Source organism: Bidens hawaiensis, unplaced genomic scaffold (genome assembly GCF_021521415.1).
Source record: "Bidens hawaiensis isolate Kalapana, Puna unplaced genomic scaffold, B.hawaiensis_p1.1 tig00057005_1, whole genome shotgun sequence".
Classification (NCBI taxonomy): domain Eukaryota; kingdom Viridiplantae; phylum Streptophyta; class Magnoliopsida; order Asterales; family Asteraceae; genus Bidens; species Bidens hawaiensis.
The window spans coordinates 19,173-33,056 of record NW_027506379.1 but is presented as its reverse complement, the minus strand read 5'-3'; the positions used below and the strand labels follow the sequence as shown (position 1 = coordinate 33,056).

At 33.9% G+C, this 13,884-nt stretch overlaps 1 protein-coding gene across 1 annotated transcript; it reads right to left on the bottom strand.

The window, feature by feature from the left end:
* Positions 1–1,520: 1,520 nt before the first annotated feature.
* Positions 1,521–6,844, bottom strand: LOC143617694 (protein SEMI-ROLLED LEAF 2-like). Its single transcript, XM_077090171.1, has 17 exons — positions 6,755–6,844; positions 6,570–6,685; positions 6,275–6,389; positions 6,084–6,212; positions 5,903–5,950; positions 5,635–5,792; positions 5,379–5,575; positions 4,518–4,783; positions 4,288–4,437; positions 3,923–4,204; positions 3,677–3,826; positions 3,513–3,588; positions 3,213–3,340; positions 2,643–3,065; positions 2,445–2,561; positions 2,126–2,287; positions 1,521–1,850 (listed from the first exon to the last, which is right to left on the bottom strand). Exons 1-17 carry the CDS (start codon positions 6,842–6,844, stop codon positions 1,710–1,712), a joined length of 2,748 nt encoding a protein of 915 aa, XP_076946286.1. The 3' UTR covers positions 1,521–1,709.
* Positions 6,845–13,884: the final 7,040 nt, after the last annotated feature.

Genomic DNA, 13,884 nt, shown 5'->3' with positions numbered 1-13,884 from the left:
TGCTGCTATTTGGTTGTTGTCCTAGCTGCCGCCCGCTGCCGTCCGACGCCACTAGCCGCCGTCCGACGCCATTAGCCATCGTCCGCCGCCACCAGTCGCCGCATCACCGCCGTGAACCGCCGTTGCCCGGCTGCTGTCAGATTGGATCTCGATTGTGTTTTTATCTAGCTCGTTTTTGTTAAGCCCTCGGTGTCTTCCCGGTTTGTGTATAACCGAGGTATATCGATAAACTAGATCTATGGTTGTGTTTTATTTATTAATCGTGCTCTGTAACGTTGTAATCGGATCCGGGTTTTGGGTTTCGGTTTATGGTTCATTTAATCGTTTATTTATCCGCTGCGTTTTATACAGTTCGTTTATATGTTTGTATATTAATATTGATTAATATCTATTAAACAAAATTATTAACTAAAACAGGTTTAAAATATTTGACCGTTTTCGTTCCGAACCATCGTTGAAACCCAACAAGTTATTGAAAAAGTGTCACTATTGTTAATTAAACTTTGCAATTCCCGGGCTGGTGCAATTGAGCTATGATGACAAGCCTTAATGATGGTTGGGTCCATCATATTAACCTTGTGACTTGCTTCCTTACCCGTTAAAAATGGGGTTTGGGGTTGTATTCGGCAGTAGAGGCTCTCTTTTATGCCTTTGTGGCCTAGACTCATATGGAGAGCACGCGGTACATTGTAAAGAGCTCTCGAGGTTCAAGTACCGACACAATTTAGTTAGGGGTGTGCTCTTTGACATATTCGGGGGGGGGGGGGGGGATTTTTGCTAAGAAAGAAACACCTGTGAATTTCCTAGCTGACCCGTTGGAGGTAAAATCATCTCTTCGACCAGCTGACATTTTGGCGTTTGGATGGATAGAAGGAAAAAATGTATGTGTGGATCTAATAGGTGTTTCCTCTCTGATGGACCTACGGATTAGTGGTTTCACATTTAGTCAAGTTGCTTTAAAAATTATTTCATGCAAGGCTACTAAACATGAGAAAACGTGTCTTGACAACCAACATGTATTTATTTCGTTTGCTTTTGACACTTTTGGTTATCTCGCGCCTGAAGTTGTGAAGTTACTTAGCCTAGTTCAACGGGTCATGCATAGTAATGTTATGACTCCAAGATCAGCTAATGTAGTTTTTAAAAGACTAGGTTTTACAATTCAAAAGGGAGTAACGACGCAACTTGTTGCCCGCTTATTTTCTGTTTCGATGTAAACATTACTTTTCATATATATATATTAATAATTAGTAAACTTAAAATTGACCGCAGTAACCACTAATGAAGATACGATCAAGCAATCAGTTGCCACTAACACAGTCGATACTAAGCAGATTGATGACGAGCATGTTGATTGAGATAGTTTTCCATTTGACTCGTGTACTTGCCTAAGATAAAATACAACCCAAATTAACTCATTCGTAAATAAACCTAGGCACATAAAAAATAGGCATATCAAAGAGAAGGAGATAACAAAATCTAACATGAAAACTATGAAAAGTGAAGACAGAAACAAATATAAAGTAAATGTGAGCCTTGAGATTACATTACTCATTTCATTGGCTCATAAGCCTTGAATTTAACATTATATCATCAAAATCCAATAGCCTAGGATAATGTGATGCCATCATTTCGGTCTCATATGAATAACAAGAATTATTAATAGTATAAAGATATATGAAACATAAGAATTGCTACATTCATATATACTAATATCTTGTAGGCTTCAAAAATTTGTCATATGGGCTTACTGCTGGTAACCTGAATGGCTCGTGTTGTTCATACTCATTCAAACAAGAAAAGGCTTGATCATTCACTTCAGCCTTGATACTTGTTGAAGATACCGGTTGCTGTCACATAACATTCACACAAATTGTTAACTTTAACCCCTTAACTGTTATACTCTTTTAAAAATTATAATTTAACCCATGTTATTTGTTGTTTTATTGTTATTATATTATTCATACTAGTATTATTTTTGTTATTATTATATTTGGAAACACATTGCATGTGTTTGAGATGACATGCAACATGTTTAACACAACTATCAAACCCAAACTAAGGGTGTTAACGGTCCAGTTTTGAAAGAAAGAAAGATGTTTGCCAAAAGAACATGGATTCTTACATAATTTGATCCAACTGGAGAATGCTCCTTAAAACTTTGAAGAACAGACATTCTCTGTTGTTTTCCTGTCACAAGAGCCTCACACTGGTTTTTTATTTCATCAAAAGTTAAATTTATTGATGAATTCGGTATGTTTTCAACATGTTGTGCGGTTTCCACTACCTGTTTGTGACACAACAAAATAGAAAACTAATCATTAGTTGGTTTCATAAATATATTTTTTCATTTAGTGAAATTTCAAGGGAGTATTGATTGTTAATATCTGAGTTCATAACGACCTGAAAACACAATAACACAAAAGTAAACTAAACAGACTTACTGATTCCAATAGCTGGTTGACACTTATAATGTCAAGCGAATCGATGGGTTTGGGATCGGATTGGCTTCCACATTGATCCAGAGGATCTTCATTTGCTGATTCAGTATGAGGTATAACCTAGGAGAACACAAAAATTTCAAGTGCATTCGATAAACATGAAAATAAAATGCAGCAAAATGTTATATGGGAAATATTCACCTGATCAAAATTATGAATATCCATATGTGAAAATGACTGTTGTGTCCCCATAAACGGTGGGACCCCCATAGGATACTCATCATCAGGCATAAACCACTGTGAAAGTTGGGACTTCATATCCGACACTTCGTTCTGCAAAACATTCAAGAAAGAAATTAGAACAAATGTTACGAGACACTTATTTCTCTCTATGCGCACGTGTGTATATATACTGTGGGTGAATACCTCTGATGATTTGCTAAGACATGATACCAAGTGTGTTGAAACTGCATCTTTTAATTGTTGATCCTTTGATTCTATTTCAGAGAGTGACTTCATTGCAGAAGCGTCATCTGTGTGTTCTACATAACAGTTTTTGTCATCTAGTTTTGTACCAATAGCCCGAAGCCTAATATCTCCATCCAACACCAAATTAGGATCTACCTGAATATAATACCTTAAATTTAGTAAACATACTACTAACATACATGCATGCTAATTTATACAAATTTGCATTAACATCAGGTTTACAAAGTAGTCATTAAAAAGATAAAAGCAAAAAGATGTGAGTAGTATGAAGTGAAAACTAACCATTTCTTCTATCAATGTAGATTTAACCACACCAACTAACTCTGGAAGCTGGCATGCCTTTGCAGAGACAATAATCATGTATGAAGCCAACATAAATATAGGCCTTTTCTGGGATGCTTGCAGGCTACCTTTATAATATACAAGGAATCAACAGAACAAACTACATTATCATCATAGAAAAGCCACAAAATAGATATTTATCTCACTGAATTACAATCTCTTGGTTTTGATAGAGAACTTCATAATTGTTATAAGTGTGTTAGTGTGTTACATCAAGAAGTTTACAGTCGAGGCGGATACCTTGTCGATTCAAAGAGATGCTTCTAATGGAAAATGCCAGCTGGAAAAACCTAAGTAAAGCCACATGATATTGATTCTGAAGATAACCATGCACACCATTAAGCACATAGACATCATATGAATGATATATAGTAACATGAATGTTGAATTTCAGTTACTGATACCTTTGACAAAATAGAAGATAAAGCAAGAGTATACGTATGCGCCATAGCCTCAAAACATTCAGGGCTATTTTGCATGGATGTTGATTGAATCCAAATGGATGAAAGGATAAGACTTGCTTGATGACCACTCAATCGCATGGAACTAGAGGTCTGTAAAATTAAAAAAAAAAAAACACAAAACAGAATATTTTTGGTAAAAAAAAATTACCATCTATGTTAAGTAAAATAGGTAAAACATGATCATACTGTATTCCCATTACAGGTAGAAGTGTCTTCAATGATATCATTGTCTTTCTCCATTGTTTCTTCATCTATGGTTTCAAGTACAGTACTTTTGTTGCTTTCATCTTGCAATATCATTGTTGGAAAGCCAGCTTTTGAAGAAGGTATTAAATCTTGGATTGACCAAGTTTGATGTAAAGAAGGAATCAACACAATAGAGAAAACACGGTGTGCAATAACTCGTGTTTCATGATCTGTGTGTGACATTGCTAAGAGCAAGTGATGAAAGAGAGCCTCAGGGAACACCTAAAAGGGTTCAAAAAATTAAGACTAGCACTAAATAATATACTTTGCGCAATCATATTTGATACAACAATTATTTATACAACCTTCTGGAAGTAGGTTTTGTTTGGAATGGAACTGATAACTTGTGCAGTCCGATAAATAGCATAAACATTTGCTCTAGCCAAGTCAGCACTAGTCGGGATATTCTCTAGCGCGATAGCCATAATATCGAGAATGGGTCCCACATCACCAAGCTACAAATAATCAAGTAAAAAGAGTCATGCATTTATTTTACTTTGCATCAAATTTGATGTTAATAGAGCATATTACAAACCTTACATGAGAGATTTGAGATGCAGTTTTCTAAACCACTTTGAAGATCCGAGCTTGAAGGTTCAGATGATCGAATTAAACACTTGCGTAAGTGTTTGATTAGATCGGATATTGCACCAACAATGGTGACAGAAGCATGATGCTTTACATGCCCTGACAGTTGTGTTGTGACATTTATTATCTGCAACTGCAAAACAGGCTGCTTGCTAACATCTTTGTTATCTAGATGTTTAACCAAGATTGGTAGTAATAAGTGGGACCTGTCATCTGAGTTCACATGGAAATAGTTATAACTATATACCAACTACACCTTAGGGGTGTAAACAAGTTGGGTCAAGCTCGAGCTCATTTCAAGCTCTTTTACTAAAGCTCGAGCCCAGCTCGTTTATTATTATTAATTTATTAAATTTATAATTATATTTGAATATTTTAAGAAAAACTTAAACACGCCTAAGCTTGGCTCAAGTTCATGTGCGTGTGCAGTATCTTAAATGAGCCAAAGCTCGGCTCGAGCTCGGTTGTGCAGTGTGAAATTGATACATAGAAGTCTAAAAGAGTTAAAACTTAAAAAAACAAAAGGCTCGAGGAGCCTAAACGATCTTCCCATGCATCAATTTTGAAATGAGCATGTCAATATATGAATTGTTTCATTATTCGTTATTTCTGGGCCCGAGCTCAGGCTCGGGAACTAGACGAGCTTTATCAAAGGCCCAGGCAAAGCTAGGGCTCGATAAGGCTCGGCTCATTTTGAGCTTTTTGTCGATCCAATCTCGAGTAGTTCGCAATCGGCTTGGCTCGTTTGCACCCCTATGAATAATCATGTATTAAGACTTGAAAAGGGGGTCTAAGTTCTCCTGGTAACCTGTTTCATCCAAAATCGTTAACAGATACTGCAAAACCGAAAAGGCAAGCCCTTTCTCTGGTACCCAAAGCTTATTGATGTCAAATTTGTGAAGAACAGGCTCCAGTACACGTCTCTGATTTGTCAAACCGGTTGCAGACCGGACCATGTTATGCAAGCAAGCCCGGGCCCAATACGAAGGGTTCTTGTGTGCATCCCTGAACATAATCACCAACAATTAAGACTAGCTAAATATGAGCCAAAAGTGTGTACTTACACCAAAGGGGCATCTTTAGAGTTGACTAAATCTGAGGTCTTGCTAAAGTCGGAGAATGAAGGAGCGTGTTCATGGCCTTGAGAATGTTGTTTGTTGTACTTTTTGATTTCTTGGTTCATTTCAAAGTCTGTATAATTCTCCAGAGTCACTGATATAATCTGTTTAGAATTGAGAATAGAATTCAACATAATTCATAGTTGAACATATTTCTTTGTAAACTGCAAACAGATTATTGAAATCACCATGTTTTTCTACAAATGCAACATACATTCTCAAAGTCCATAGAGACATGAGGCTGCTCTCCCAATAATCGCACCTGGTCAAAAATATTAAACACTTATTTTGGAGCGTGAACTGTGCAGTCTTCTGTTATGTTATTATGCATATATACTAAAAAAATGTTTAATTATTGTATAAAGATAAAGATAATGAAGTGAAAAGAAGTGTACCATAGAGGCTAACACTTCAAGTCCTGCTGATTTTAACCTTAATACTCTTTCATCATCGCCAGCTTCTTCAGCTAGTTGGCAAAGCTTCGGAATGAGGCCTTCTAAGTTGAACAAGTATGCGTTGTCTATCTGCCAAATAATTTCATTTTTTAAAAGGAAGTTATAGTAAGTTATTGATGTAAACTGAGTACCTGATTGCTTATGAAGTTGACAAGAGCATTACAACCAAGAATTTGCATTTCGTGGTTTTGTGTTTGCTCTAGTAGACTCCCAATGATTCCCAAAAAACTACTTGCAAAAAGAGGCCTAAAATATAACACACAATGATATGTTAAAACATACACTTGCAGGCTACTTCAATTAATACTTTAAACTCTATATGGGAGAATGCATTGGGCTAAAAGTAACACTGAAAATTAAATGAGAATTGATAGAAAAGATATTCAAAAGTAATAGTTATTCCAGTGATATAATATTTAAACTTACATCTGCTGCTTACAAGAGGATAACAATTTCCCATAAACGAGCAGTACAGCTTTTACTGCACCAATGTTTTGGTTCCTTAAATTCTTGTAAAACTTTTGCTCCAGGTAATCAGTAATCTATAAAGGGAAGAAATCAGAAGCAACTTCATGAATGGATCATGTAAAGTGGATAGTTGCTAAATTTACCTTGGGTATACGTAACGGATTTTTAGAAGCATATTCACAAAGCTTTCCAATCTTGCGCTCGTTTGGCTCACCACTCTGCCGTTTCGTCATATAAGGAAAATGAAGATTCATACTTGAGACTGTTTATTATTCAAGAAGTAGAATATATACTTGCACAAAAACAAATATAATGAAACATTTTTCGTTTACAATAAATTATTTGATTATTTTAAGTTGTGTTAAAACTGATTACTTGATTCTGATCACTGCATATCACTACATATAATCTCAAAAATTGAATGTAGCTTATGCAAACACTCAAATAAAAAGTAAGCGGGTTGAAGTTTCGACCTGAGAGCGTGGGAATATTTCTGCAAGAAGCTTCTTATATCGTTTTACGGGATGTCTTGACCTAGCGCGCAGCGAAGGACAACATACACATAGAAAGCTACACACGGGAAGAACCTGTCTCGATATAACCCCCATTTTGTCAAGAATTTTGAGTTAATCTTCTCTGAAAGATAAAAATAATAATAATAATAATAGTAATCTCAGCTGCCAAAATGTAACACAATGATCATTCAGTCACATTCGATTATTATTATTAACCCGACCATGGGGTTAATATTTCGAATAATAATAAATGGAGATTCAGATCAGTGCGGATTGGTGACGGTAGAATTAATAGATGAGTCAGGATCTGGATAAACACAGAACGAAAGAATTAAGTAACAGATCTGTAACCACATGATCACAATGGAGTTATGAATCATTAATACAAAATTCAAGAATAATAATTATATTGATATTGAATTGAATCATGCATGAGGCAATTCAATTTCAATTTCAATTGAAGAATTAAATCAACCACACCAAGCAGTAACAACACAAGAAGAAAAAGATGAATCTACGTGGAATGCATGCTTCATCATATCAAAACGTCCCCATTAAATAAATCATTATTATTATTATTATTATTATTATTATTATTATTATATTTTTGTCTTTCGTTAATCACCGATCCACTTTAAATTGTATTTACAGCATTTACCCTTCAACTATATTAAAGTTTTTAAAATATATCTAATAATTAACATCCCACCCCCTTTAGTTTAACCACATATTCCTCAATTTTGTTTTTCTTTTATATCATTTAATATATTAAGTTTTCATAAATTTTGAACATACCATTGCGACATGTTTATTTTTATCTACGTTTCGATGTAAATTTTATTAAGTATTGATATGCGGGTAATAATGTACAAGTCATTGTTGCATCAATGTACAACTCTATTAAAATAAATATCTTTTGTGATTAAGTTCAAAGTTTCAAAATGCCCATTCAATTTTACACTATTTACTTATGTTTTATGGCACAATTCAACTCAAATCACAAATACATATTTACGGCTACCATGCCCACTCTCCTGCTCCTCCTAATTTCATGCTACCCCATCTTGTTCATAAATTTAGTATACAAAATTTCACTTTGTAATCGAGAATAATCATCTCCTGCTATATCTTCATGTTAATCCTCATCTTATCAATTTGAGAAAAATTAAACACACAAAATCTTCATTTTAGGGCATGCCATAACCCTTCAAGATCAAGCCACATATTTAATGGTTTTCCTTCATATTCACCTCTTGAAGAGAAACCAAGATGAAAACCAATAACACAAAGGTGGATTCATCTATGGTTCATAATTACATTTGGATTGATGTGTCAAAATTTAATTATGGAACTTGTTATAATCTGGAACGTTTATTTGATAATTTCATCTTGTTAGTTGATTTAAATTTAGATTTTTTAATAATTGTTTGATTTGTTTAATATGTTCAAATTTATACCACAACTGAAGTTTGTCATTTTGTTATTTTTACATGTTTGACTAAATTGACATTCATATGACAACGACAACTGGACAACACATTCAAATTTGGATTACTCATTGGCTTGTTGGTTCGGGTTGCATCAATCGACATATCAGTGGCTTTGGATGATCATTATTAGTGGGTCGATAAGATTAAACTTTTACATTTATAATGATCTCCTCATGAATTGTTTACTACTTGTGGTTGTTACTCTTTAATTAATATAATGTTTGTTTTGATGATCATGAAGGTACATGCTTAAAAACTAATCTTGAGCTGAGCTCAAACACTAATCGCGAGTCGGGCTCGATCTTTATAAATATAGCTCGTTGTTAGGTGAGACGGAGCTTGTGCTCTCGTAAGTTCTCAAGCTTAAAAACGAATCCTGAGCCAAGCTCAAACACTAATCGCGAGTCGGGCTCGAGCCTTATAAATATAGCTCGTTTTGAGGTGAGATCAAGATTGAGCCCTTGTAAGTTGAATGAGCAATGAACTCTTGTAAGTTAAATGAGTCGAATTCAAGCATATAAAACTAATATTTATAATGATTTTAGTTTTATAATCATTTTGGTTTTCAATTTACACAATTTATCTGTGTTTATGTGAATTCAAACATCTAATTTTTAAGTATAATTTAATTTCGATAGTTTCCTTTTTGGTGTTATTAATAAGTCCTGTCGATCCGGACACACGTGTTATTGCTAGCTTGTATGGTATAAAAGATGGAGATCATAGGTCATAGATTACAATTTTGTCTTTGAGTAGTGGTTTACACTAGATAGCGGGAACATCGATTTCGTTGCAAATGTATTATTATGTATACTAGCAATTTTATTGATACGTGGCATTTAGTTATAACATTTTAATATAATGTTACGAATGTTTAAACTTTAAATAACGTTTACTATATAAGATTTATAGTTCTTGTATCAGAGTCTAGTATAAGTTAGGTTCATGTGGAACCCGGAAGCAAACAACATCTGAATGAGAACGACATACAAATTCAAGAGCAAAAAAGTGGAAAGTTAGCAATAAAGTCAAATATTCGACGTCACCACTAGAAAAGTTAGTATACCTTGATTCAAGTATACAAGATACACATGTGTTTGTGGTTATATGTTAACTGTTATATTTTGAATGCTTAGACTATTTGGACATTAAATAGAGTAAGGACAGCCATGAGGTTCTCATCCGTCTTTTTTGTTTTGTATATTTGAACTTTGTAAAGTGTTGTATAATTGAAGAAATTTTATTCACACAGAAATTAGTTGTAAGTTTATCAGCAAATATGTATGTTTACATTTATTAATTTGAAGGTTGGGCTTCTTTTATTTGGTCTTAAATGTAGAAAAGTCGTGACGAAATAAACGTTGACTATCATACTAAATGTATATCGCGAGAGGCTTGATAAACTAACAAGAAATAAGTATCGCGTTGTAAGTTTTCGGCGCCGCCGCATCGCCCGGGTTTGCTGCAAGTGTAACAAAACTAACCACTTTTTATTTTTCAGCAAAGTTGAAAGTGACTCAGGTTCGACTGCTTCTTTTCATTTGGTTTCGGTGGCCTGGATGATGATGATGATGGTGGACTAGGCGAGTAGGTAGCGTTCACTGATTGGATCATTAAACTAACCGAGTCTTATCTCACTACATTGTTGTGCCTTCGAGCATGTGTCCACGCCGTTGTCCTCATGTGAGGGTTTTTCCCGGGTCAAAAGGTGAGTGTCTACCGATTTGATGAATTTAGCCAATATAGCTCATTTAAATGACTTGTTGGCCGTTAAAAAGTATATATATTAACAACTTAATTTATAGCACACATTAACCCTCTTGATTTTCATGTTTAATACCCCCCATTTATTCCTATTTATGAGTATTAGTATAATGTGATATGTATGATAGATTATATAAACAATATTGTTTAATTGAAAATCAATATCATTTTTAACATTATTCTAAGAGTCGACTCGGAAGCCATCAGTACCGTTAGGAACACCAATACCGCTGGAAACACCACTATGGGTGTCCCGATACCGACTAAAAAGAACCCAATTAACTTGATAAATCCAACCTTCCATATCTCCCTGACTCATAAAGTTTGGGCAATATTATTATTATTATTATTTCATTTAACATTTGTTCATTTTTTCTCAAATAGTTTGTGTTTTCAAACTAAGTTTTATATCAATTGATTCGTATCTTCCTTCCAATCAAAAGCAAGATTAGTTTGAAATTCATGAAAAAATATATAACGTCGTTAATTCCTTTTTAACGAAGGACCATCGGGGGACAACTTTTTAAAATTTGACACCATGGTTACGATAAAAAACGCCAATACCATAAAATAGGATTGTTAAACTTTAATAAATTAGGAATAGATGGGTTGTCTATAGGACCAGTTTTTATTATCAGGATTTATTACTACTTTAGCTACTTTAGCGACCTAGCCTGTTACTCGGGATTCTCGATTATTCTATTCTTGATGTTAGGAATGTACATTGGTTAAATATGATCATTTTCTTCTCAGGACCTTTTACTTTTTTTCATCGTGTGGGAATTGGGATTGCTTATTTAAGTGAAAATGACTTTTTGTTAAAAGAACTTATTAACTTATGATTTTTTTTAAAAGAAGTTAAAAAAATGTTTGGATTAACTTATGTGTTGAGGAAACCAAAATGACTAAAAAGAACACTCTTTTTTAAAAGGTGTGTAATGGGTTTTGAGGGATAAATGAGTTTAATAGGTAAATCAAACTCATTAAGTTAATAAGTTACATGGGTAAAGTTAAAATACAAAGGGAGACAAAAACGAGAAGTGTGTGAAGAATTTGTGACCACACAAAAAACCCCTAAAAAATAAATTAAAAAAATAATAAAAAAATCATAACTCAAAATATAAATAAAAAACGAAAAAAATTAAAAAAACTAAAAATGTTTCCGCCATCATTCCCGTTCAAAAATAAATAAATAAAAACATACAAAAAAGTAAATAAATTTTGACGAAGAGACACAATGCCGAAATCAAAGACACGATGACGAAAATGAACAAAAGACATGATTATAACTAAAAAGACACAACATGTCACAAAATACAACACAATGCCGAATAAAATATAGCACAATATTGAGTAATATAACATGATATAATATAAAGAAAAAAGACACAATGTCAAGAAAAATGACACAATCAATGACGAAAATAAACACAAAACACAATGATAAACAAAAAGACACAACGACTTTTTTCACTTACCATTGTGTTTTTTTAATGAGAACGAGAAAGACGGTGGAAATATTTTTGTGTTTTTACTTTTTTTTTCGTTTTTTTTATTAATTTTTGAGTTATGATTTTTTAATTTATTTTTTTAAAACTTTTTATAGGTGTTTTTTTTGTGTGGCTACAAATCATTCTCATCATTCTCATTTTTGTTCCTCTTTGTTAGGGATGGCAACAAGCCGGGTTCAGGACGGGTATTGGTAATCCCATACCCATACCCGTTTGTAAAATCGTGTCCCATACCCGACCCATTACCTGTCGGGTAATTACCCGTCAGGTCTTTCAAGTACATTTTTTATCACTATAATTATTTTATACATTTTGTTCATATAACAATTATTACAAATTTAAATATAATAGCACTCCGTATATATAAGCGTGAAAATACATAAAAAAATATAACTACAATTTTTATATAATTTTTTATATATATGCTTCACAACCTACGAAATACCAAAAACTTTTCGGGTAAACGGGTATATATTTTCGGGTAATCAGGCCGGGTATCATCTAATCTCATACCCGGCTCGTACCCGCAAAAAAATTATAATCCTAATCCCATACCCATTGGGTTTCGGGTATGGGCTCGGGCTTTTTTGCCTTCTCTACTCTGTGTAGAATAACTTAACCTAAGTTACATATTCTTAATTTTTCAAAACTCATTTAATTTATGTTGCCTTTATCATCATAAGTTAAAATTGCCAAACACCTTGCACCTTATTAACTTTAAAAAAATTATTAACTTAAAAAAAGAGTTTATAAGTTTTCCGAAACACCAAAACAAATCCTCCTCACCCCAACCCCAACCACACCCACCAAATTAAAAATAGTTGACAATCGGAAGGTTACATAAGGTTAGGGTTTGTGTGACTGAATAATCATAATCAATAATCCATCCGTGGGCAAAGAAAAGAAAAGAAAGAAAATGGTGAATGGAAACCCTAATTCTCCAATTATTCTCAGCAGCGATGATGATGATGACAACCCAATAATCGTAGAAAAACCAATAATAATAATAATAATAATGCCAGCATCCACCAGCAGTTAAGCGGAGTCACTTTTAGTCCCTGAACAAAAACTTGAACTGTTTTACTCCCTGTGGTTTAAAAACGTGAACGCTTTTCGTCCCTCCGTCAACCTTCACGTTATTTTTCCATCCAAAAATCTGTGCATTTACAATTTTGCCCCTAATTGATTATATTAGATGAAAGACACACGACAATCATCATCTTAACCCTAAGTTACAGCCCCTTCTTCACTAGATTACACCTCCATGGTAATGTGGAACCCTAATTGATTGATTCTTCTTCTTCCTCTTCAATTCAATTGGAACCCTAACTATCAACCCCTTATTCACTACATTTTCCATCCAAAATGTCTCAACATTCTTCTTCGTCGGCGAAACCGAGGTCACAAGGTGTAAGTGCATCTTATTTGTTTTGCTCATGTGGTGCAGGTACGTGCTATCGTGTATCCAGGACGGATGCTAACCCCGGTCGACGATTCTTGTGTTGTGTAAGTATTTCAATACTCAAATCTCTCTATTAACTAAAGGAAAACATTGAAATAAGTTGGTTTTTTAGCTTAATTTTGAATGAAATAAGTTGTTATTGACCTTAATTTTGAATGAAATCAGTTTAATTTAGTTTAATCTTGAATGATATTAGTTGGTATTGAAGTTAATTGTCAAAGAAATTAGTTGATTAGGGTTAGTTTGGTTGATTATTATTGTTTATTACATAAGGGTTCTTGTGGATGGTTAAGGTGGGAGGATACTCCTACTTGTCATGGTTGTGAAAGGATCCCTGCATTGGTGAGGAGTATGAACAAGAAAGACGAGTATGCAAGAACCAAGGCTAAGGAAGTCACAAATTGAAGATTGTTTTAGGAATTAGTTGGATGTTTTTCCTTATTTACGTTTGTACTTTTTGAGTTCTTTTGTTGTTTTAATTGTACGTTGTAAACATGTGATAATTGTTTATGTTGTGTTACGTAGTTCTTT

What these genes read in the sequence shown, in the direction of transcription:
- LOC143617694 (XM_077090171.1), bottom strand. Translation starts at nt 6,844, where the DNA reads ATGACGAAACGGCAGAGTGGTGAGCCAAACGAGCGCAAGATTGGAAAG. An exon ending in TCTCTATGGACTTTGAGAAT is followed by an intron (nt 5,793 to 5,902) that starts GTATGTTGCATT and finishes AATTCTAAACAG; the next exon opens with ATTATATCAGTGACTCTGGA. An exon ending in CTACATTGATAGAAGAAATG is followed by an intron (nt 3,066 to 3,212) that starts GTTAGTTTTCAC and finishes TATTATATTCAG; the next exon opens with GTAGATCCTAATTTGGTGTT.